At 43.0% G+C, this 23,805-nt stretch overlaps 1 protein-coding gene across 1 annotated transcript in view; it reads left to right on the top strand.

Moving 5' to 3' along the window:
- The window catches only part of MAOA (monoamine oxidase A), a 75,387-nt gene that overhangs the window by 36,396 nt on the left and 15,186 nt on the right, over nucleotides 1–23,805 (top strand). Inside the window, exons 4-8 of the mRNA XM_024734194.1 lie at nucleotides 10,789–10,893; nucleotides 11,584–11,675; nucleotides 19,235–19,376; nucleotides 22,233–22,382; nucleotides 22,814–22,973. Coding sequence (XP_024589962.1) covers nucleotides 10,789–10,893; nucleotides 11,584–11,675; nucleotides 19,235–19,376; nucleotides 22,233–22,382; nucleotides 22,814–22,973 — 649 coding nt within the window. The remainder of the gene's footprint in view (nucleotides 1–10,788; nucleotides 10,894–11,583; nucleotides 11,676–19,234; nucleotides 19,377–22,232; nucleotides 22,383–22,813; nucleotides 22,974–23,805) is intronic.

The following is a 23,805-nucleotide window of genomic DNA, read 5'->3' as shown; positions in this document are numbered from 1 at the left end:
TCTTTTCTTTTTTTTTTTTTTTTTTTTTTTTTGTGGCGATACGCAGGCCTCTCACTGTTGTGGCCTCTCCCATTGCGGAGCACAGGCTCCGGACGCGCAGGCTCAGCGGCCATGGCTCACGGGACCAGCCGCTCCGGGGCATGTGGGATCTTCCCGGACCGGGGCACGAACCCGTGTCCCCTGCATCGGCAGGTGGACTCTCAACCACTGCGCCACCAGGGAAGCCCATCCTCTCTCCTTTTGACCTTTCCCGAATTCTTCTAGTTGGTGGTAGCTTGTTAGTTCTGCGTTCCTTACTAGGACCTCCTGCTGTAAGATAACTCATGCAAGTGGTTACTATGGTGCCTGGCCAGGGCAGGCGGTTTCGGTCAATGGTTCCCCTAACAACTTCATTTGATTTCTCCTATTTGACTCAGTATTGTGGGATGATGTACCCTTTTGTGCAGGAGAGGTATGTGTGAGGATTTATTCCCATTTGTAGCATTTGGAAAATATTCTGGTTATTGTAGGTCTTCTTTCTAGCCTATGTTTTCCTGTGTTCTCTCAGGCCCCTACCAGTGCTAGCCAGAATATGAAGAAAGCATGCCTAAGGGAATATTTTCCAAGCAATATTAATCCCAAAAGTGCTTTGCGAAAGAGGAGGTTTGTTGGTCAGATAAATTTTGGAAGTGCTCCATATTCTAATCCTATCTTTGAGAGCCAAGATGTCCATTAGCAAATTAGGAATCTTATGAGGACCAGCAATTTAAAAAAAAAAAAAGCTGTTTAACTATAAACCAGGATTCCCCAGATTTATGACCATGGAACTCATCTTCATATAGCACCCAGAAAGATCAGAGTGAGAAATGCAAACATAGAAAATGGTTTTAGGGATTTAGGTTCCCTAAGAAAGTGAGTCTCCCATCTTTCTCTTCCCTTCACACCTTACACATAGTGCATTCTAGTAAATTTGATGGTAATATTGATTATGGCTATTTTAGAAAAGGTATGCCTGTGAATTGATAAGGAAAAATCAGTGCAAAATTGGCATTCATTCGAAGGTCTTGTCTGAGGCGGGAAAAGAGGGGGTCATTTGTGTAGAAAGAGAGCAGACCCTTTCTGGGGCTTGGGGGAACTAGATGTGATATGAGATGGGCTATAAAAAAGCAAGAATTCCACTCTTCTTTTTATTCCTTCATTTAATAAGCATTTCTTAGAACCTTGGTATTTACAAGGCAATGTAGGAAATGAGGCATAGTCCTTCTCAGGTGTGTTGAGACTAGTCCAGAAGGTAAGACATGTACTTAATTTCGTTTAATACATTGTAGAAAATGGCAAAGTGCCATGGGCAATGAACAAAGTGCTCTAGTGCACCAGAGGAAGCTGAAGTGGTTTCCGACCTAGGCAGTTAGGTGAGATCTTTGGGACCATGTCTCTCTCAGATCAATATTCACTCATGCCTACAACCTCCAGGCCTAGAAGCACATCCTAATAGGCTCTCGATGGAGGATCCAGCTCAGTGCCACTGCAGGTCCAATCTTTCTAACATGGAGACTGAGGCACAGAGGTAGGGGCCGGGGGAGCCTGAACCAAAAGCATGGAGACATGAACTCTGCCTCTGCCAGGTACCAGCTGGGTTTAAACAAATTATACACACACACACACACACACACACACACAGGCACACCTCAGAGATATTGCGGGTTCGGTTCTAGACCACTGCAATAAAGTGAATATCACAATAAAGTGAGCCACACAAATTTGTTTCCCAGTGCATATGAGAGTTATGTTTACACTATACTATAGTCTATTAAGTGTGCAACAGCATTATGTATAAAAAATAGTACGTACTTTAATTTAAAAATATTTTTTTGCTAAAAACTGCTAACCATCATCTGACAACACAGGATTGCCATAAACCTGCAATTTGTGAAAAAAAAAAAAATACACAGCATCTGTGAAGTGCAGTAAAGTGAAGCATAATAAAACAAAGATATGCCTACTGTACATCTACATATATATTAAAAACTTAATACATATATAATGTGGACCTCTGAATATCTTCAAAGACATAGTGAACTTGCTAAATTTATCAAAAGCTGTCCAAATGTACCACCCTGTGATGCATCTCACTTATTATGATCACAAGATTTTACCTTGGAGCAGTGAAAAGCAAGAGAAATCAGACATGGAATCCAGACATAGTAAAATCAAAAATGTAAGGAAGAAGAGTAAAGTAACTAAAAGATTTTTTAAGAAAAAGATTTAAGAGGAAATAAATATTAATGAAGAAAATGGACAGCCATAACAGAAATCATCATTTCCTTTAGTCTTTTTTTTTTAAGTTTTAAAAAAAAATTTATTTGGCTGCGCTGTGTCTTAGTTGCGGCATGTGGGCTCCTTTAGTTGCGGCACGTGGGCTCTGTTAGTTGCAGCATGCAGACTGCAGTTCCCTGACCAGGGACTGAACCCGGGCCCCCTGCATTGGGAGTGCAGTGTCTTAACCACTGGACCATCAGGGAGGTCCCCATTTCCTTTAGTCTTTTTTGAAGTTTAATAGAGATAAGGACTAAAAAGAAATGGTGTAGGTATTTTTATTTTTACTTTTCTTCATTCAAATAATTTGACAACATGCATAGCTAAATGAATAAGAGGAATTTTATACAAACACTATAATGTGATAAGACCCAAGCTTTAGTGAACATTAGGATTACCTGGGATTTGTTAAAAACATAGATAGCCTGGCCACACACCCCTAATTTAGTAGGCCTGATGGCAGGATCCCCATACCCTGCACCCTGAGTTATTTTGGGGCAACTTCTGCTACAAATCCAGGAATCTTGCAAATGGAAAGGGTAGGATTCCAGAAAAGTTAGTGATACTCGCTCACATTTATATGTTACTCTACAGCAGGGTTTCTCAACCAGGGCACTATTGACTTTTGGAACTGGATAATTCTTTGTTGTAATGGGGCTGTCCTGTGCATTGTAGGATATCTAGCAGCATCCCCCATCCAGTTGTGACAACGCAAACTTTCTCCAGACATTGCCAAATATAACCTGGGGCGCAAAATCACTCCTGGTTGAGAACCACTACTCTACCGGGACCAAAGCCCCTTCATTCTCACTAGAGAGTGATACTGATCTTTCTAGATCAAATCTGGTAACAGTGAAGAGTACCTTTCCCTAAAAACTCTAGGTCCCCAAAGAAAAAGTTCTCAAAATGGTCTGTCCACCTACCCTCTAATGTCTCAGCTATTCCACTCAAGTACTATACAATCAAACACCAATATCAACTTATGTAGACTTCGGTATAAGACACATTTCCCCCCAGACTCTCTATAGGAGTGTATATCACTCAGAATATCCAAGGGATCTCAATATAGCACTTTACCAACCTCCAGATATAGAGCCTGAAGACAGTGTTATAGGAGGGAAGGGAATAAATGGCAATAAAGGGTTAATGAGTTGTTACAGCTGTGGGCAACTGAGGCTCAATTCCCCCTAGTTCTCCCTGAGGAACTGTGTGGAATGTGCCAAAGAATTGCCCCATGAAGAACAGAGAAGCTGAGATAATTTATCCTCGTCCCTCACTGGCTGGGGTTGCCCTTGTGTCCCATGTTGAATGCTGACCATTGGGCATCTGCTGCAGAGTAAGCTTTAATAATCAGGTGCGAGATGATCCATCCTTAGGATAATCAGTCAAAGTCCAGTGAGATAAGCAAAACTATTAAAGGATTTATTATAGGGATTTGGCCTTACCTAATTGTGGGAGTCTTTGTAAGGCTCTTGTGTTTGCATCTGATGCTGGAGCTTGAAGGGCAGGCAGTCAGGAAGGGAAGATAGATGTATGATGGAGGAAAGCCAAGAACAAGCTGGAACCCACAAGTGTGAGCTGAAGTCCAGGTCAGTCTTTGTTGCCTCTGATCTTGACACTGTGGATGTCTTGCAGAAGCCAGGACCCTTCATCATAGTGCTAAATACATATACCAGGCCTAGAAGTTGTAGAAGCTGAAGGAGGATCCCGGAAGGGTGGAGTAGTTGCAGGCTCAGACGCTATCTCATGCCATGAAAATCAGCAATAATGTGTGTGAACTACAAAATGAGTGGCTGCTTCACTTTTACTCTCTAAATTTCCCATAAGAATCTCTCTTGTGACCCTAACCAGAAATATATAGGAAAGAAAACTCTGGGAAATCCAGTTCAGCCTGAACAAGTTGACACAGTACAAAGCCATCACACCATCTGTTTCCACTATCACTTGCTCAGTGGGTCCACATACAAAGTGGCCATGGCATCAAGGACGGAGACAATGTATGGGCTCAACAATATGACCTTCCACTCACCAAGCCAGATTTGACTTTTGGCTATCATTAGTCATCAGGGAAATGCAAGTCCAAACCACAATGATATACCACTTTGCATCCACCAGGATGACTGGAACCAGAAAGACAGACGATAACAGGTGTCGACAAGGATATGGAGATATCGGAACCTTCATACATTGCTGGTGGGAATGTAAAAGGGTGGCAGCTGCTTTGCAAAATAGTTTGGCAGTTCTTCGAAATGGGGTAGGAGAGAATGGAGAGTGACTTTTAACGAGTAAGGGTTCCTTCTTGGGGTGATGAAAATGTTCTAAAATTAGCTGTGGTGATGGTTTCACAACTCTGTGAATATACTAAAAAGCATTGCATTGTACACTTCAAATGGATGGATTATAGAGTATGTGAATGATATCTTAATAAAGCTGTTAAAGAAAAACAGCCGCTCATCCTCACAGTGTAATATTTTCATCTTTTTTCTAACTGCCTAGTTCTCCTGAGTTAATGGCATTTGTGAAAGAGGAAAAATATTTTTTTTCAATGCCCTCTCAGTTATCTTTACTTACCCAACAGCATCCAGAAGAACTCATATTATTTCTATATTAAATGGTTGGTTTGTAATGTCCATATATACCTAGAGTCCCTTGGGAAAGATGGCGTAACAATGCATTTGAAACCTTTTATTCTTGATGTTATGGCATTATTTATACCTGAGTGTAATGGTTCTCTTTTTCCAGGGATGAGATTGCACAACTCAAGTGCCCATTGTTTTAGCTGTACAAGTCCTAAGAGAGGGGACTGAGCATAAGATGAAAATCAGGTCATGAACTTAGGAATGTGCTGCTAGCCCTTGAAGTTGTGTGAGAGGTAGAGGGAGCAGAGGCATGAAAAATGCAAACCATGAGACTGTGCAAATATAATAACAATAAATCCAGACGATGGATGAGTTCCCCAGGGAAATGGATGGGCCAAGGAAGGCTGAGGATCAGACCCCAGGGGAGTCAGTAGATGAGAGAAGAAAGGGTCTTGCAAAGAAGAACAGAGGAACCAGATGGCCACTTGGGAGAACCAATACATTAAGATAGGATATGGGAATTCCCTGGTAGTCCAGTGGTTAGGACTCCAGCACTCTCACTGTGGAGGGCCCAGGTTCAATCCCTGGTCCCTGGGGAACTAAGATCCCACAAGCCTCGTGACATGGCCAAAAAAAAAGAAAAAAAGATAGGATAGATGTTTCCATGTCGATTATGATGGCTTTTTCTGGGTAAAGTAGCACCATGTATAATGTTTGAAAAGAGTTTGTCTACCTGCATAAGGAAAGAGGAAGAAGATGATTTTTTTAACTACTAATACAACACGATATTATTTAATGGGTCTCTTTTTAGATGATTTCTTTATTTAAAGCGTTGTTATGAACTATAGAAAATAAACCACCAAAAGATTTCTCTTACAGGCCTGTCACAAAACAGTGGGACTAGAAGGGTGCCAAGGGATTCGTATGGGTTGGGCAGACATGTTCCTAAATCAATGCAGAACATATCTGTTTATTTTCAAGATGATTAAAGAAAAATATTTGGCAGCTTTCCTCCGTGGCCTATGATATTCTTTAATACTACTCATTTCCTTTTTTTTAAAAATAAATTTATTTATTTATTTTTGGCTGCGTTGGGTCTTCGTTGCTGGACGCGGGCTTTTTCTAGTTGCGGTGAGCGGGGGCTACTTTTCGTTGCGGTGCTCGGTCTTCTCATTGCGGTGGCTTCTCTTGTTGCGGAGCACAGGTTCTAGGCGCGCGGGCTTCAGTAGTTGTGGCTCGCGGGCTGTAGAGTGCAGGCTCAGTAGTTGTGGCGCATGGGCTTTGTTGCTCCGCAGCATGTGGGGTCTTCCCGGACCAGAGCTCGAACCTGTGTCCCCTGCATTGGCAGGTGGATTATTAACCACTGCTCCACCAGGGAAGCCCCAACATTCATTTCCTTTTGTTTAACTAAACTATAAAAGTACAGAGAGCTGAAATTCTCCAACATGCCAATCGGTGAATGCTACTTGCTGGCTTACCTTATAGGACCAACAATGAAGAATGATGTGGGAGCCACAAACTGTCCTCTCTTTATTTTTGAGCTTTATATAAATGGACTCATACTACATGTATCCTTTGACTTGCTTCTTTCACCAACATTTTTTTTTTTTTGCCACGCTGCACGGTTTGTGGGATCTTAGTCCCCAACCAGGGATTGAACTTGGGGCCCCAGTAGTGACAGCGCTGAGTCCTAACCACTGGACTGCCAGGGAATTCCCACACCAACATATTTTAAAGATATCAATACATCCATGTTGATTAGTGTTTGTTCACAGTTTATTCATTTTCACTGCTCCACAGTGGACAGTGTGTGTCTTAGTCCGTTTATATAAAGCTCAAAAATAGGCAAAACAAAACAGTGTATCATCTGCGTATGTATACAGGGCAGATGGAAGAAAAGGAAAGGAATGGTAAACACAAAATTCACTACAGTGGCTCCCTCTTGTGCAGAGGGAGCTGGACGTGATGGGGAGAAGCACATGGTGTGCTTCTAAATTTCTGGTGATATCACGCTTCTCAAATTGGATGGTGTGCACATGGTTGTTCATTTCTATTATTCCTCTTTAAGCTATCTATTTTTATCATATATGGCATATTTCATAATAAAGTGTTAATAACATAAAATAGCTTGCTCAGTAGCATCAGTGTGTTAAGAACGCCCTCCCCCTGCCCTCATTGGGCAGGCATCCAAGAAATAAAAAAAATTAAATTAAAAAAAAAACTGTCCTCTCCTGGCAATAGTCTCCCTTTATTATGAACACTGGTAGATTGAAGGTGTGGTTTCTCAAAGGAACTTAAGTATTTGGGGCACAATTCCAGGGACACTGTATTCTACTCGACATCAACTTCTGCTGTGTCAAAGACATTTTAGAGATTAAAGGCCACTTAGTAAGGGTAGGAAGGTTTCATAGTATAGGCACAAAATGGAACTTGACTTTTACCCAAGATTTTTTTTAATTTTTATTTTTAAAGAGCAGTAGCCATGTAGAAGTATTCCAGGAGATCCTGCCTCACACTCTTAGGTCTTAAAGGCATTTCTTGCTGAGAAGTGGTTTAGGATTGCAAAACAGCTGACACTTTTGTGAGAAAACTATAGAATCACATTTAAGATACTGAGAAGGTCTGTTCGGAAGCAGTTCTTACCCAACCAAGAGCCGTCTCTAGGCCCTCCCATTGCCCTACTTTAGAGATTTACACATGCAAAAAGTAGTCTTGAGTTGTTTAGTTTAGACGCAGGGCATGGAGGAAATAAGCCTTCCAGGGGCTTGTGAGAAAGGAAGAGGTACGTGCCTGTTCCCACATACATGCATTTCTTTAGCAAATTTAGATTTTTCTGTGGAATAAAAGTAGAGAAGCCAGGGCTTCCCTGGTAGTGCAGTGGTTAAGAATCTGCCTGCCAATGCAGGGGACACGGGCTTGAGCCCTGTTCCGGGAAGATCCCACATGCCGCGGAGCAGCTAAGCCCGTGCGCCACAACTACCGAGCCTGCGCTCTAGAGCCTGCAAGCCACAACTACTGAGCTGGTTCGCCTAGAGCCCGTGCTCCTCAACAAGAGAAGCCACCAAAGTGAGAAGCCCACGCACCTCAACGAAGAGTAGCCCCCGCTCGCCGCAACTAGAGAAAGCCCACGCAGCAACAAAGACCCAACGTAGCCCCAAAAAAAGAGTAGAAAAACCAAAAACTGCTGAGTGAAACACTCATGAAATCCTTTTATCAACTTGGTGCCTCTGTCAACAGGATAAAAATTAACGTCATGGTGGGCCTTTATGATCTTCTTTTAAAATATTCCATGGCTGATTGCCAGGCTAGACGCTTCTCTTTCCCTGAACTCTTCACCTCTCCTGCCACCTCTCTTTGTTTATCAAAGCTCAGATCATGGGGTCTTTAGGACCTTGTGTGAAATCATATTCTGGTTGGTATCATCCCGTGAAGAAGTTCATTGGGAATGTGGGACACATTTTGTTGAATTTTATTTATAATACTTAATGTCCCCAGATGATTATGCATATTGAGGGTTTTTTTTAAACAAGTTTTTTCAAAGCAAAGATCAGTTTGGTATGAGACTATTACTTGAACATAAGGAACATATAGATTTTTCCCCATTTCAATTAAGGGAAGAATTATAACAAGAACCAACTGTTCTGAAGGCTGCCCGTGATCTATTACTTAACCCAGTGTCTCTCCTCTCCATAGTTATTTTTGTGTCTGCCTGTTTTTCTCAGAACATGCTTCTGCATTTTCCAAAGTTGACCCTGTTACCCCAGAGCTTCTTAGTTTCCTTGTTTATTCCTTAGAAACATAAAAGATGTGTGGAAGACTGATAAGTTTCATATTTCAAAGTTCTCTTTCTTTTAATCAGGAAGTTTAAGATGTCTCTAGGACAAAACTATCTCAACATTCCATCAACCATATAGGAAGCTGGAAATCTCAAGGTTTATAAGCAAGGGTTTTGGGAGCAGGAAATTTCTGTCCTACTGTTTTCTAGCTAATATCCCTGGGCTTTAGTTTCCTCATTTATAAAACGGGAATATTAATAGCTCTTGCCTCCAGAGGGTTGGGGTGAGCATTACATGAGATAACGCACATGAAGAGCTTAGGCCAGTACCAGGCATGGAAAAAGATCTCAATAAATGTTAGTAATAATGGCGGTGATGGTGGTAGTGATGATGATAAAGGATTTGGAGTCTTAAAAAGTTATATTGGAGCACTGCAGCATAGCATTTTCAGATAAGAAATCAGGTCACATAATCTGCCAAGGTTATTTGAATTTGCTACTGTGGAAGGGAAAATTACTTCTCTGTCACTTAATATCTGCCATATATTCTTACTCAGTTGGAGTGTGTGTGTATGAATGTGCTCACATGAATACAAATGCTCTTATGTCTCATGTCCCTGCCTTGATGGTCAGGAGTTTTGCTTCAGCCCTTTTTTTAAAATCCAGCTCTTAATATTGTTCAGTGCACATAGTAGCCTTTCTACAAATATTGAATATGTTTCTATTTGATAAAATCAAAATCTTGTGCAAAATTGTATTAATAGACAATGTTTTCACCTTATGAAGGTTTACAAGATGTTTTAAAGAAAAAGGAATTAAATTAGGAAATAAAGGGAATTCCCTGGCAGTCCAGCGGTTAGGACTCTGTGCTTCCACTGCAGAGGGTACAGGTTCATTCCCTGGTCGGAGAGCTAAGATCCTGCAAGCTGTGCGGTGCGACCAAAAAAAGAGAAGGAAATAAAGTCTTAGAAACTATCTAGACATGCTCTCTTTTCCTAAGGATTCACCCTCCCCTCACAGTAGCACAGTGCCTGTCACACAACTGAAATGAAGTAAATGGCAGCTAATAATTAGCTGTCTTTGTGTTGGAGGTTTTGGTACCAAGCAATAGAAACCAACTCAGGCTCACGAGAGAGGATTTACTGAAAGGATATCAGAGGGCCCACAAAATCAATGGGAGGCTAAAGGGCCACACTTGAGAATGGGCAGAGACCAGGGAAACTCTAGCAATTTAGGGGCAGGAACCACAACCATGGTCTTTACAGCAGGAAGCATCTGCTCAGCGTGCTGCCATGGGGAAGGAGAACCCAGAGTCAACTTTCTTCTGTGCTTGGGTGACCCATTGCAGGGTCAGAGTCCTCTGAGAGTGTGTGATTGGCCAAACTCATATCACAGACTCACAGCCTGGCCGAGGCGAGAGAAAGAATCTAACCCATCGCCTTCTGGAATGGGAGATGGTACCCAGGACTGTCCTTTCTACACATCTATTCACAGAGGAGAAGATTCAGTTTCCCAAGAAGAAACCAAAGTGCTTACTAGGAAAGGGGAACAGATGCTGGACAACCCAAAATGGCAAATGCCCATTATTCCACATTTCTAATATTTTGATTCTTGACTTTGGGCATGGTCCATAGTCTAGTCAGTCTTTATTTAGCCTATGTGAACCTTAAGACATAGTTTGAGATATTCCACTTTGTTATTCCAGTCCTGTACGTGGTCCAGAGACAGTCCTCCATGTCATCATCCTGCTCTCATCTGAGTGGGAACATCCTTTCAAAGAGATTAGATAAGAACTCAGGAGCTGAGAATATTGTGGCATCAATGTGAGATACCGGGATGAGCTACCTTTATTTATTTATTTGTTTGTTTGTTTGTTTATTCTATGTAAGTAGAAACAAGTTCAAGGCTATTATTTCCTGTAAGTTAAAAACGGGTAATATAACACCAGGGAAATCTTGCTAATCTAATTGAAATTTGGGGCCTGTATAGGTCAAATATATTTACTGTCCATCAAAGGTGATGTTTTTGACACAGTAGAGGATCCTGTTTCCTTGAAAATGGCTCGTAGGCTGGTTGGTTTGGGATTTTTTGAATGTCATCCTAATTTAAGGTATTATCCTTTGCTTTTAAATGTTACAGGGGAGAACTTATCCATTTCGGGGTGCCTTCCCTCCAGTGTGGAATCCCATTGCCTATCTGGATTACAACAATCTGTGGCGGACAATGGATAACATGGGAAAGGAGGTAAAGTGTGTGTGCAGCTTGCACATGACCTGTTACTGAAATATCAACAGCAAATGTTTAGTATCCATCCTTCCACAGTGCAGGGAACATTGCTCTGGACGTTGATGCATATCATTTCCAGTGTACCCAACAACTCTGCCAAGCTGGTAGTATTTCTGCTTTACAAATGAAGAAAATCAGTGCCAAGGGGTTACATAATTTCCCCAAGACCACACAACAAGGGACAGGATTCAAACCCACATGTCTCTGATGCTAATGTGTGTGCCTGTGTTTTCAACCTATGCCACTGAGAATTTATGTGACATATTTTTGCCGGGAGTCCTACTTATAGTGATCTTATCCATATGTTATGCCACTTGAGATAGTAAAAGAGAGAAGGATTCATTTCCCCAAAGTTTTAAAATGGGTGTTAGCTTTCAATAATAATTATGATGTTGACCATCATAATTACATATTAATTTATACATATATATATGTATTATTATTATTATTTTGGCAACAGCATTAAGGCATAGAATCCAAAGAGCTATCCATCCCAAACCCACCACTATCTATACATAGAATTCTATGCCAATCACACAGTCCAACATAGACAGAGAAACCAGTTTTCAGAGGTTTTCCTGAGGGCCTCTTGGCAGGGCAGTGGGCAGTAACCATCAGACCTAAATGTGGGCCCTTCTTTCTCTGCAGATTCCAGCTGATGCACCGTGGGAGGCACCACATGCAGAGGAATGGGACAAGATGACCATGAAAGATCTCATCGAAAAAATCTGCTGGACAAAGTAACCTTGACTATTTAAAACATTTTTTTAAATCTTCCCTTCAGATCGTTCCTATCCTATCTTGAACTGCAGTGTTTTTCTTCATAAGTTATAGGAAAAAAGTTAAGAGGAAACTTAATGACCTTTCCATCAGTAGCAACTTTGGGGGCCCTTTAGACACTCAGAGCAGGATTGAACATAAAATGTATCTAAAACATAAGAAGAAAAGTAGGTGAAGGAAGCTGAACTTTTTTTTTTTTAATGAAACGGTTGTGTGCTTTGCAGTAAAAGAAGTAATTGTGTTTTCAGATAATATAGAGGTCAGCTACAGAAGCAATTTGGAAAGATATTAAAGTAATTTAATATAAATATAAAAGAACTGGAGGGAAGCTAGTCTATTTTAATGAAAAATATAAACGATATGTTTTCACTGAGAATCTGTGTTATTAGCTGAGTTACTTACAGATCATTCAGCCAGCATTTTGGGGCTGCTATGTGAAAGCACAGTATGAAGCACTGAGGAATGGTGGTGAACTTGTTAGGCATGGCCCCTAACCTCACGGAGTTGATATATTTTTAGCAGGAGAGACTGTCATTATACACATATTACATAATTCTAGGAGAGACTGAAACTGGGAACCTGACCTGTCTGATGGCAAAGGAGAGATTCCTTGTTGAAGCAATCTTTAAACAGAAACCAAGGAGTTAGTACATCAACTAAGAATGAGCCACAGAGGATGGGAAGGGACAGGGGAGGATGGATAGTGTCGGGGCAAGGAATCTTCCAGGAATGTGCCCTAATGGATGTGGAAAACAGGAAAGATAGATGGTGTGAGAGGATGGTATCTTCCATGAATGAGCCATGATAGATGGGGGAAGACAGGAAGGGTGTTTAGCGTGGGGAAGTGTTATCTTGCAGGAGGAGTAACAGTGGATGGGGGAGTTAGGAAGAGTGGATGGTGTGCAGAGGTGGTATATGCCAGGAATGATCTAGTAGTTGAGGGAAACAAGAAAATGGATGTTGTGAGGGGATGGTACCTTTCAGGAATGAGCCACAGTGGATGGAAGGAGACAGGAAAGATGGATGGTGTGTGCAGATGGTATCTTCCAAGAATGAGCCAGTTGATGGGAAAGAAAGGAAGAGTGGATGGTGTGAGGTGATGGTATCTTCAGGAATGAGCAACAGTGGATGGGGAGATAGGAGGGTAGACGGGTCGGATTGTATCTTCCAGGAATGAGCTATAGTGCATGAGGGGAGACAGAAAGGATGTATAGTGCAGTAGGATGATATCTTCCAGGAGTGAGCCATTAACCACGGAGGAGGACAGGAAGGGTGGATAGTGTGTGGGGTTGGTACATTCAGGAATAAACCATATTGTATGCAGGTGTCAGGAACAGTGGATGATGTGGCAGAATGGTTTCTTCTGAGAGTGAGCCACTGTTGACAGGGGAAACAGGAAAGATGGATGGTGTGGGAAGATGGTATGTGCCAGGAATGAGCCATAGTGCATGGGTAGAGACAGGAAGGATAGATGGTGTGGTGGGATGGTGTCTTCCAGGATAAGCCACAGTAGATGGGGGAGGGTGTCTGGTGTGGGGATAGTATCTTTGGGGAATGTACCAGTTGGTGGAGGATATAAGAGATATTTTATGTGAGATGATGGTATCTTTCAGGAATGAGTCACAGAGGATGGGGGAAGAGAGGAAAGAGGGATGGTATGTGTAGATGGTATCTTCCAAGAATAAGTCAGTTGATGGAGGAGACAGGAAGAGTGGATGCTGTGGGGAGATGATATCTTCCACGAATAAAGTCAGCTGATGGGTGAGACAGGAAGAGTATGGTGTGAGGGGATGGTATCATCAAGGAATGAGCAACAGTGGATGGTGGAGAAAGTAAGGATGGATGATGTGAATGATGATATCTTTCTGGAATGAGCCACAGTGGATGTGCATAGATGGAGAAAGGTGGATGATGTGACAGAATGGTATCTTCCAGAAATAAGCCATAGTGCATAAGGGAGACAGTAAGGACGGTTTATTTGGTGGGATGGTGTCACCAGGAATGAACCACGGTGCATGGGGGAAAGGGAAAGGATGGACAGTGTGGCGGTATGGTATCTTCCAGGAATGAGCCAGTTGATGGGAGAGAAAGGAGGAGTGGGTGGTGTGAGAGGATGGTGTCTTCCAGGAATAAGCCACAGTGCATGGAGGGAGACATGAAAGATGGATGGTTTGGTGGAATGATATCTTCCAGGAAAGAGCCATAGTGCAAGGGGAGAGACAGGAAGGATGGATCCTGTGGGGGATGTTATTGTTACCAAGTCCAAGCTCTCTTTGCTTGCCACACGACAGGCCAATGAATCGGAGACGAGATGTTGAGGGAAGGAATATGACTTTATTCAGAAAGTCGACAGACCGAGAAGATGGCAGACTAGTGTCTCTGAAAAACCATCTTCTCGGAGCCTGGATGCCAGTTTCTTTTATAGAATCAGAGAGGGAGAGGCGGTGAGGAAGTAAAGTAAAAGGGCCATCAGTCTTGCAAAACATCTCCTAGTTTCTTCTTTCTTGCAGCCATTCACAGGTGGGCGGGGTCAGATGGCCTCCCTGTGAGCTGAACAGCAGAGGGGCAGGGTTCCCTGAGGCAGGCCATTATGTGTGATTAGAATAACAAAAGCAACGAAAAGCAAAGGTTAAAGTCAAAGAAACAGGTCCAACGTAGAGTCCGATTTAGCTCTACCCTGTTACATTACATTCCAGGATTGACCCATAGTTGATGGTGGGGACAGGATGAGTGTATGGTATCTATCAAGAATGAGCCACTGTGGATGTGGGAGACAGAAAAGATGGATGGTGTGGGAGGATGATTGTTCTAGGAGTGAGACATAGAGGATGGGGGTTGGGGAGGAAGGGTGCATGGTGTGGAGGAATGGTATATTCCAGGAATGAGCCACAGAGTGTAGGGGGAGATGGTAAGGATGGATGAGATAGGGGGATTTATGTTCCTGGAATGAGATGCAATTAATGGGAGCAGACAGCAAGGGTAGATGGTGTGGGAAGATGTTGTCTTCCAGTAATGAGTCAGTTTTGGGGAGAGACTAGAAGTTTCCATGGTATCTTCTAGCAATGAAGGAGAGTGAGTTGGGAGGGGTGAGGGCAGGGGCCGACAGGAAAGCTAGATGGTTTGAGGGGAGGGTGTCTTTCAGGAATGAGCTACAGTGACTGTAGGGGGAAACAGGAAGGGTGGATGAGGTGGGGGCAAGGTATCTTCTAGAACTGAGACAAGTATTGGGGGAGATAGGAATGATGTGTGGTGTGAGAGACTCCATCTTCCAAGAATGAGCCACAGTGGATTGTGGTCCTATGGGGAAATATATGGTGTGGGAGGATGGTATCTTCCAGGAATGAACCACAGTGGATAGGGGAAGACAGTAAGGGGATAGATGGTGTGAGGAGATGGTATATGCCAGGATTAAACCATAGTGGATGGTGGGTTACAGGAAGGATGGATGGTGTGGGAAGATGGTATCTACCAGGAATGTCCGACTGTGGATGTGGGAAACAGAAAAGATGGATGGTGTGGGAGGATGGTATGTTCCAGGCGTCAGCCATAGTTGATGGGGGGCACAAAAATGTGGATGGTGTGAGAACATGGTATCTTCCAGGTATGAGCCATTGTGAATGGGAAAGACAGGAAAAGTGAATGCTGTAAGTGGATGGTGTCATCCAGGAATGAGCGACAGTGACTGGGGTGGGGGGAGAGGAAGGGTGGATGATGTGGGAGCATGGTATCTTCCAGGAATGAGACAAGTGATGGGGGAAGACAGGAATGATGGATGGTGTGAGATGCCATCTTCCAGGAATGAGTCACAGTAGATGGCAGTAGACAGGAAAAAGTGCATGGTGTGGGAGGATGGTATCTTCCAGGAATGAACCACAGTGAGTGGGGGAGATAGGATGTGTGTGGTTGGATGGGAATTTCCAGGAATGAGCCATAGTGGATTGGGGGGGAGGGATACAGGAAGGGTGCATGGTATAGGGGAATGGTATGTTCTAGGAGTCAACCATAGTTGTAGGGAGGAGACAAAAAGGGTGGATGATGTGGAAATATGGTATCTTCCAGGTATGAGCTACTGTGGATGGGGGAAACAGGAAAGATGGGAATAGTATCTTGCAGGAATACAGCAGTTGATGGGGATATCAACAGCAGTTGATGGGGATAGGAAGAGTAAATATAGTAAGGGAATGATATTTTCCTCGAATGCACCAAGTAGGTAGGGTGAGATGGGAGGGGGGATGGGTGGGGGGATGGTATCTTCTAGGAATGAACCAGGTACCATCCAGGAATGAACTGCAGGTGGGTGCATGGTGGGTGGGGAGAATGGTATCTTCCAGGAATGAATCAGGGTAATGGGGAAGTGAGAGTGTCAACAGGAAAGTTAGATGGTGTGGTTACATGATGTGATAGTATCTTCCAGGAACGAGTCACTGTGGATGGGGAGACAGGAAAGATGGATGGTGTGGGGGAATGGTATCTTCCAGGAATATCGGTTAATCGGAGGGAGTCAGGAGGGATGGATGGTGAGGTGAATGTTTTCTTCCAGTGATAAACCACTGTTGGGAGAGGCAGAGTAGATGGTATCTACTGGAATGAGCCAGTTGATGGGTGGAGACAGGACATGTAGTTGTGGGGTGAATTATATGTTCCAGGAATGAGTTACAGTGTATGGGGTGAAAGAGGAAGAATGGATGGTATAGGATGTTGGTATCTTCTAGGAGAGAGCCACAGTGATGGGGGGGCAAGATACCATGTCCCCACATCTTCCACCGTGCTTGTCTCCCCTCACAGTCACTGTAGCTCATTCCTGGATGATACCATCTCCTCATACTCTTCCTGTCTTCCCCCATCTACTATGGCTCATTCCTGGAAGATACCATTCCCCCCACCCCTCCACCTTTCTGTCTCCTCCTACCTGCTGTGACTAATTCCAGGAAGATACCACATCCTCACACCATCCACTGTTCCTTTCTCCCCCATCAACTGGCTCATTCTGTCCTCACACCATCCACTATTCCTTTCTCCCCCATCAACTAGCTCGTTCCTGGAAGATACCATACTAACATACAATGAACGCTCCTGTCTCCCCCCTTTCTACTGTGATTCATTCCTGGACCACACCATCCCCTCTTCCTTTCCCTCCCCCCCCATCACTGTGGCTCATTCCAGGAAGATACCATTCACTACATCTTCCAGGAATGAGCCACAGTGGGTAGGGGAAGAGGGGAAGGATGGATGATGTGGGGGGATGGTATGCCTAGGATTAAACCATAGTGTATGGAAAGGATAGGAAGAGTGGATGGCATGGGGGGATGGTATCTTCCAGGAATCAGTGACTGTAGATGGGGAAGACAGGAAAGATGGATGATGTTTGGATGGTATGTGCCTGGAATGAGCCATAGTATGTGGGGGGGAGACTGGAAGAGTGATGGTGTGAGGAGATGGTGTGGTCCAGGAATGAACCATAGTAAAATGGGGGGAAACAGAAGGGTTGATTATATGTTGAGGTGATATCTTTCAAGAATGAGCTAGTTGATGGGAGAGACAGGAATAGTGGATGGAGTGAGGATATGGTATTTCCCAGGAATTAACCACAGTGCATGAGGGGAGACAGGAATGATGAGTGGTGTGTGTTTGTGGGGGAAGGGTGGCATCTTCCAGGAATGCCCCAGTTATGTGTGTGGGGGTGTGTGTACAGGAAGATTAGATGGTATGGTTGTGTGAGGAGGTGGTATCTTCCAGGAATGAGCCACAATGATGGGGGATATAGCAGGAGTAATATAGTGAGGGAACTGGTATCTTCCAAGATGAGATACAGTGGTTAGGAGGAGACAGGAAGCCATTGGAGTGATGGCATCTTCCAGGAAGGAACCACAGCGCTTGGTGGGGGAATGCTACAGGAAGAGTGGATGGTGTGAAAAGGTGGTATCATGAGGCATGAACCACAGTGATTGTGAGAGGAGACAGGTAGGGTGAATGTTCTGGGTGCAAGGTATCAGGAAGGGATGAGCCATACTGGATGGGCTGTACACACGATAGATGAGTGATGTGGGGGATGGTATCTTTCAGGAATGAGCCACTGTGGATGGGGGTGGGGGACAGGTTGGTGCATGCTGGGTGTGAAGAATGGTATCTTCCGGGAATGAATCACAGTGTATGGGGGATACAGGAAAGATGGATGATGTAGGAGGATGGTATCTTCCAGGAATGACCTGCAATTAATGGTGGGGGACTGTCAGGAAGGATAGATGGTGAGGGGGATGCTTTCCTCCAATGATGTATCAGTTATTGAGAGAGACAGGAAGAGTGAATGGTATCTTAAAGGAATGAGCCAATTGATGGGGGATACAGGACTGAAGGATGGATGGTGTTGGGGGATCATATATCTTCCACAAATGAGCACACTGGATGAGTGGAGATCGGACATGTGGGTATGGGGAGGATATATGTTCCAGAAACGAGTCATAATGAATTGGATAAAACAGGACCAATAGATGGTGTGGGGTGTTGGTATCTCACAGGGGTGAGCCACAGTGATGGGGGAAGACAGGAAAGATGGATGATGTAGTGAATGGTATCTTTCAGGAATAAGCCATAGTGGATGGAGGAGACAGGAGATAGGGTTAGTGGCGGGGATGATGTTCCAGTAGCGAGCCTTAGTAGATGGGGAAAAATAAGGAAGGGGAGGGATGGTTTCTTTCAGGAATGAATCCTGAATGATGAGATGGATGGAAGCATAAATGGTTGAGGCATGATATTTTCCAGTTATTAGCCACAGATAATGGCGGGAAATGTGATGGTTGGATAGTGTGGGAAATGCTCCCCCACCCCAGTATAGGGAACAGGGAACAGCTTCTGAAGGCCCTGAGATGGGGAGATTGACACGTTTTAGCAATGAATGGAGAGTATACCTGGGTCATAAGGATGCCATGAGGAAGTGATGGAATGAGAGTTTGGAGAACTTGTTGACAGGCTGATGGTGCAAGATATATTGGCCATATTCAAGACTTTTGACTTTTGCTGTGAATGTCACTGAAGGATTTTAAGCAGAGTGGGGTTTTATTTGTTTGTTTGTTTTTTAAGTTTTGGACTGTTAAAACACTTAATTGGCTGTAATGTAGAGAAGGATCATGAGGGCCCAGGAGCAGCCACCATTGTTTTAAGCCAGGTGAGGGACAGTGGTAGCCTGGACCAGGGTGGGAGCAGGGGGGGTGTTAAGGAGAGAAAGTTTGTTCAAATAAATGCAGACAATATCCTTAATGAACTCTGACAAGCATATTAACCCTTTAGATTGCATTGGGATTAGCATGTTTGGACTAACCCATAATTTCCTAAAAGTAAGGGAAAAGTTTATTTTCCCCAAGAGTTAAAATCTGCATTCCTTCAGAAATTGAGTCCATGAGTTGTTTTTTTTCAAAAGCAATAGAACTGTTTTCCAGCCATGCTAAATTGTGTTTTAAAAAGGTAATGTCCTGTGAAGCATGTACGTATTTACTCCTGACTTCCGCTCTTGTTCTGTGACCAGGACTGCTAGGCAGTTTGCATCTCTCTTTGTGAATATCAATGTGACCTCTGAACCCCACGAGGTGTCTGCCCTATGGTTCTTGTGGTATGTGAAGCAGTGTGGAGGCACCACTCGGATATTCTCCATTACCAATGGGGGCCAGGTATGGAGTGTCCATTCTCACACTAAACTTCATTTGTGATTTTGCCCTCATCGAGTGCAGTACCTTAATACTTGCTTCTATATTTTGAAACATGAGTGAATTTGAAACATGGATTTTTGAAACGATCTCCAAGAAACTTTTCTGAAAACAAAATTTCTCATTTCCTTTTCTTGTTCCTGAAAATAAGTTCACAACTAAAGAATGTTTCATTTTGAATTAATTAGGTTTGAGGAATTCAGTTCCTTCCTTTTGGAAGTAGGTAAAATTAGACTATTTATGTAGGAGGAGCTAAATTACTAAAATCAACTTATTTCCAAAAATTTCTAGTACTTGTAAAATTGTACTTCAAGTCATCTCTGTTCCAGACATGAGGCTTTTTTGTCCCATTCTGTGTCTCGGAGTTATTATTTTATGTTAACTGTTATAGAATGGAAGTGACTATTCTTTCTCCTAATTCAAGTGATTTATTGGTTACTCTTTCAATAGTAAATTCTACATTTTGGCTTCTAAATTTTTGCTGCCCACTAGCATTTGCCCAGCTTCCATACTACTGCCATTACTGATGAATGAACTCATTTGACTCACTGGCTGGACACACAGCAAACCAGTGGTGAAACCAGAATCTTAATTCCCTGATTTTCCAGATTCTGAGATTCTTTGTTTCAAGGCTATCCTTTATCGGAAGAAAATGGATATCTCTTTTCTAGGAATGTTTTGCCTCGATGGGCTAAGGTTTAATTAGGATCAGTTTACTTCTAACTTATGTTCTGTTTCATAGTGTGAGGTGTAGAGTCCTTGTCAACTGAGTGAAATGTTCCTTTCCTTGGGAGATCTCCAGAAGTCCCCAAGTTGTTCTCGTGGTCCCAAGAGTTATTGCCCATTTAACCCTTAGCTTTAGCAAACTTAAGGCAGTTGCATTTTTTAAGTGTCTTTACACTTAGAAATCCCACATTACTCTTTTTAACCTATATTTTACTTTCCGAGATATCGTGACTCTTATTTTATATTTACATCCCTCATTCAGGGGAGCCAAGATACTTCTAGGCAAACTTCACATGACCTTTTGGAGGGCACAGTTCACATTATGAATCTCAGACCATTATCACAGTATCTTTACGAAGAACTTAGACTTATCCTTTAATAGTTTAGTTCCAGAAATACTAGACGCGAAGGAGTGGATAGTGAACACAAATGGAAATAGTTCATGGTCTTTCCACTATACTAACATTCAAAGTAACTCTCGGAAAACAGAAGTCACATTATAAATTAAATGGTCCCAGTTTTGTGAGGAAGGATGGATCATGAATTTAGGGCTAAACTGCTTTGGGAATATTTTTATAAAGAACTGTGGTTGTGTCATTAGAACAATAGCCAGTTATTCAAGTGTAAGAATCATTCTGTGGCTGCTGACACAGGCTTTCCGGAAGGTGATTGTCAAATGTTGGGCTGTTCTTCAGTCTACCTACATGTATTTGTAACCATTCAAAGAATCTTCTACAGCAGGCTAAGGACATTCCCCCTGGTTCTTACAAAATGCACTGTATTACGGACTGACCCTAGATTAAGCTGGAAGCGTGACCATGGTGAGTGTAGCCGAGGGCAGTAGGGCAGAGCACTTGTGGTCTTACAGTCTTCACCCTTCGGCCCCCGCAGTGAAACTTGCAGGCATTTTGGCAAAAGTTTCTCAAGAGCTGAGGTTTGGATTCTTAGAACATCATTGGGTGATGACCAGGTGATCCTTGAGAGCACCGCATCCCCATCTCAGTGAAACTAGAAAAAAATAATTAATCAAAAAAAAAAAGAAATCTTCTGAAAGTTTAGATTCCCGTACAGACTATGAAGCCAAGGCCCCCCTACCCATCGGCTGCTGGGTCACATGTGGGCCTTTTTGGTTCCAAAAATCACGCAACTTCATGTCTGCTATATTGTTTGTGTCTTCTAATGAGCCTAATGCCAGGGCCTTGCCCGTTGAAGGAGATCAATCAAGGGTTGTTGTCTTGAGTTGAACAGTTTTTAGCAAAGAGAAGGTCATTATAGTTTGTGTTTATACTTGGAACATAAAGAATAAAGACAAAAGCTTCACACATAATCTCACCCCGTCTACTGTTAACATTTTAATGTATTTCCTCATTAAGATTATACCATATAAGTGGTTTATATATTTTACTTTTTCACTATTAAATTATTTAAAATATCAAACAAAAAAGAAAGAAAGAAACCGCATACCCTGGGAGAAGTGCAGCATCCTCCCTGTCCCAGGGTTCCCTCTATGCACTGCACTCTTGGGCACTTGAAGCCCACGGACTTGCTGTTACTTGCATTCGGTCAAGGTGCCAGTGGTATAGGGGAACCTTCCTTCTGATTCTGTGATTTTATTTTAAATTTTTATTAGGGTATAGTTGACTTGCAATGTTGTGTTAGTTTCAGGTGTACAGCAAAGTGAATCAGTTATACATATGCATATGTCCACTCTTTTTTAGGTTCTTTTCCCACATAGGCCATTACAGAGTATTGAGTAGAGTTCCCTGTGCTATACAGTAGGCCCTTATTAGTTATCTATTTTAAACATAGTAGTGTGTATGTGTCAATCCCTATCTCCCAATTTATCCCTCCCCCGCCATTCTGTGATTTTATAAGCTGGTAACAGCTTTTTGTCACCAGACGCTGTGTAGAGCATAATGATTGAGGTATCTTGGTAGACTGCCTCTGTCCTAATGAGTTCTTCCAATAGTTAAGGGTGCAGAGGGTGGAGGTATATGGCCTGTGACTTTCTGGAGGTTTCTGATCAGTGGTAAATATGATCTTCCTTCCTTGGGCTTTTATAACATTTCCTTCCCTGCCTGCCTTCTCCTGTAGGAACGGAAGTTTGTAGGTGGATCTGGTCAAGTAAGCGAGCGGATAATGCAGCTCCTCGGGGACAGAGTGAAGCTGAGGTGTCCTGTCACCTATGTTGACCAGTCAGGTGACAACATCATGATAGAGACATTGAATCATCAACTTTATGAGGTAATTCAGTTTCGTCAAAAAAGAGCGTATATTATGGGACTTCCCTGGTGGTCCATTAGTTAGGACTCCCCGCTTGCACAGCAGGGGGCACAGGTTCGATCCCTGGTGGGGGAACTAAGATCCTGCATGCCGCACATCAAGGCCGAAAAAAAAAAAGAGAAACTTATATTAAATAGGTCTCCTGTCTTCTGTAGCTTCTAACTAAATATAATCCAAGCAGTGGCGTAATTAATGCTGGCGTATTTCTGACTCGGTCTTCCAAATTACCGGACTTGGTCGACTGCCTTATTCTGTTTTGTTGCCTCACAGTGGCCTCATACTGTACATTGTTACTGCTTACTGTCATTCGAAATGGTAAATGTGATGTTTCACGCTCCCTGCAAAGACTGCGACTCAGGTTTGAGATGGTATCTTGTGTCTGTGTGTTTTAGTGCCGATACGTAATTAGTGCCGTCCCTCCAACTTTGACTGCCAAGATACACTTCAGACCAGAGCTTCCTTCAGAGAGAAACCAGTTAATTCAGCGTCTTCCAATGGGGGCTGTCATTAAGTGCATGATGTATTACAAGGAGGCCTTTTGGAAGAAAAAGGGTAGGTTGCACTTATTCATGTTTAAATTGTATTAAGCAAAGACCATGCTCTTTTAGGAACATTTTATGCTACACACCGAACAGAAAAAAAGATAAGTGTTTCCAGCTGGTAGAGAAAGGATCAGAAATCTCAGTCTGTCCACTCCTCATAGCCCCGGGCAACACAAAATGACCCCAAGAGCGCTTGCTGGCAGTGGGGGGGAAGGAAGAGGTCCCTCTGGTCGCGGGACCACATTGCCCAGACCCCTGGCATATGTCTCACCACTTACTCTTCATGAGCAGAGACAAAGGAGCACCATGGAAAGAGCACTCCTTTGAAGTTACACATCCCTGGGCTCCACTTGCTTACTAGCTGTGAGGCCTCAAATGACACTTCACCTCTCTCAGCCTCAGCCTCTGTGTAAAATGGTGATGAGACCTGCTGTTGGGGTGTTGTGAGGATAAAATGAGGCAGAGTCTGCGCAGATATGGTGTCTGTTGTCGCTAAGCCTCCAGCTCACACTCAAAGGATTCCTTCCTGCCACTTCTTCCATGGTTCCACAGGGGTGATTCCCTCTAACACACCCCCCTCTTTCCCGTGTATTCCAGGACTCCAGGGCCATCTTCATTTTACTCATGCACTGATCATACCTGACCTTTATGTAAAGGTCACCGAGATGGGTCATTTTCTAATGTGTCTGGGTGACCAACCAAACATCCTTGTATAGTCAGTGTGCGTATTTAATAGTAAATAACTTCTAGAGTTGGGGCAAAGACCAATAGTTTAAGATTTGCCTTCCTCAAAGCAAAAGAGTTATATATATATATATATATATATATATATATAATTTATA

Source organism: Neophocaena asiaeorientalis, unplaced genomic scaffold (genome assembly GCF_003031525.2).
Source record: "Neophocaena asiaeorientalis asiaeorientalis breed wild unplaced genomic scaffold, Neophocaena_asiaeorientalis_V1.1 scaffold426, whole genome shotgun sequence".
Classification (NCBI taxonomy): domain Eukaryota; kingdom Metazoa; phylum Chordata; class Mammalia; order Artiodactyla; family Phocoenidae; genus Neophocaena; species Neophocaena asiaeorientalis.
The sequence above is the reverse complement of the archived record's forward strand: the minus strand, read 5'-3'. Positions and strand labels throughout refer to the sequence as shown.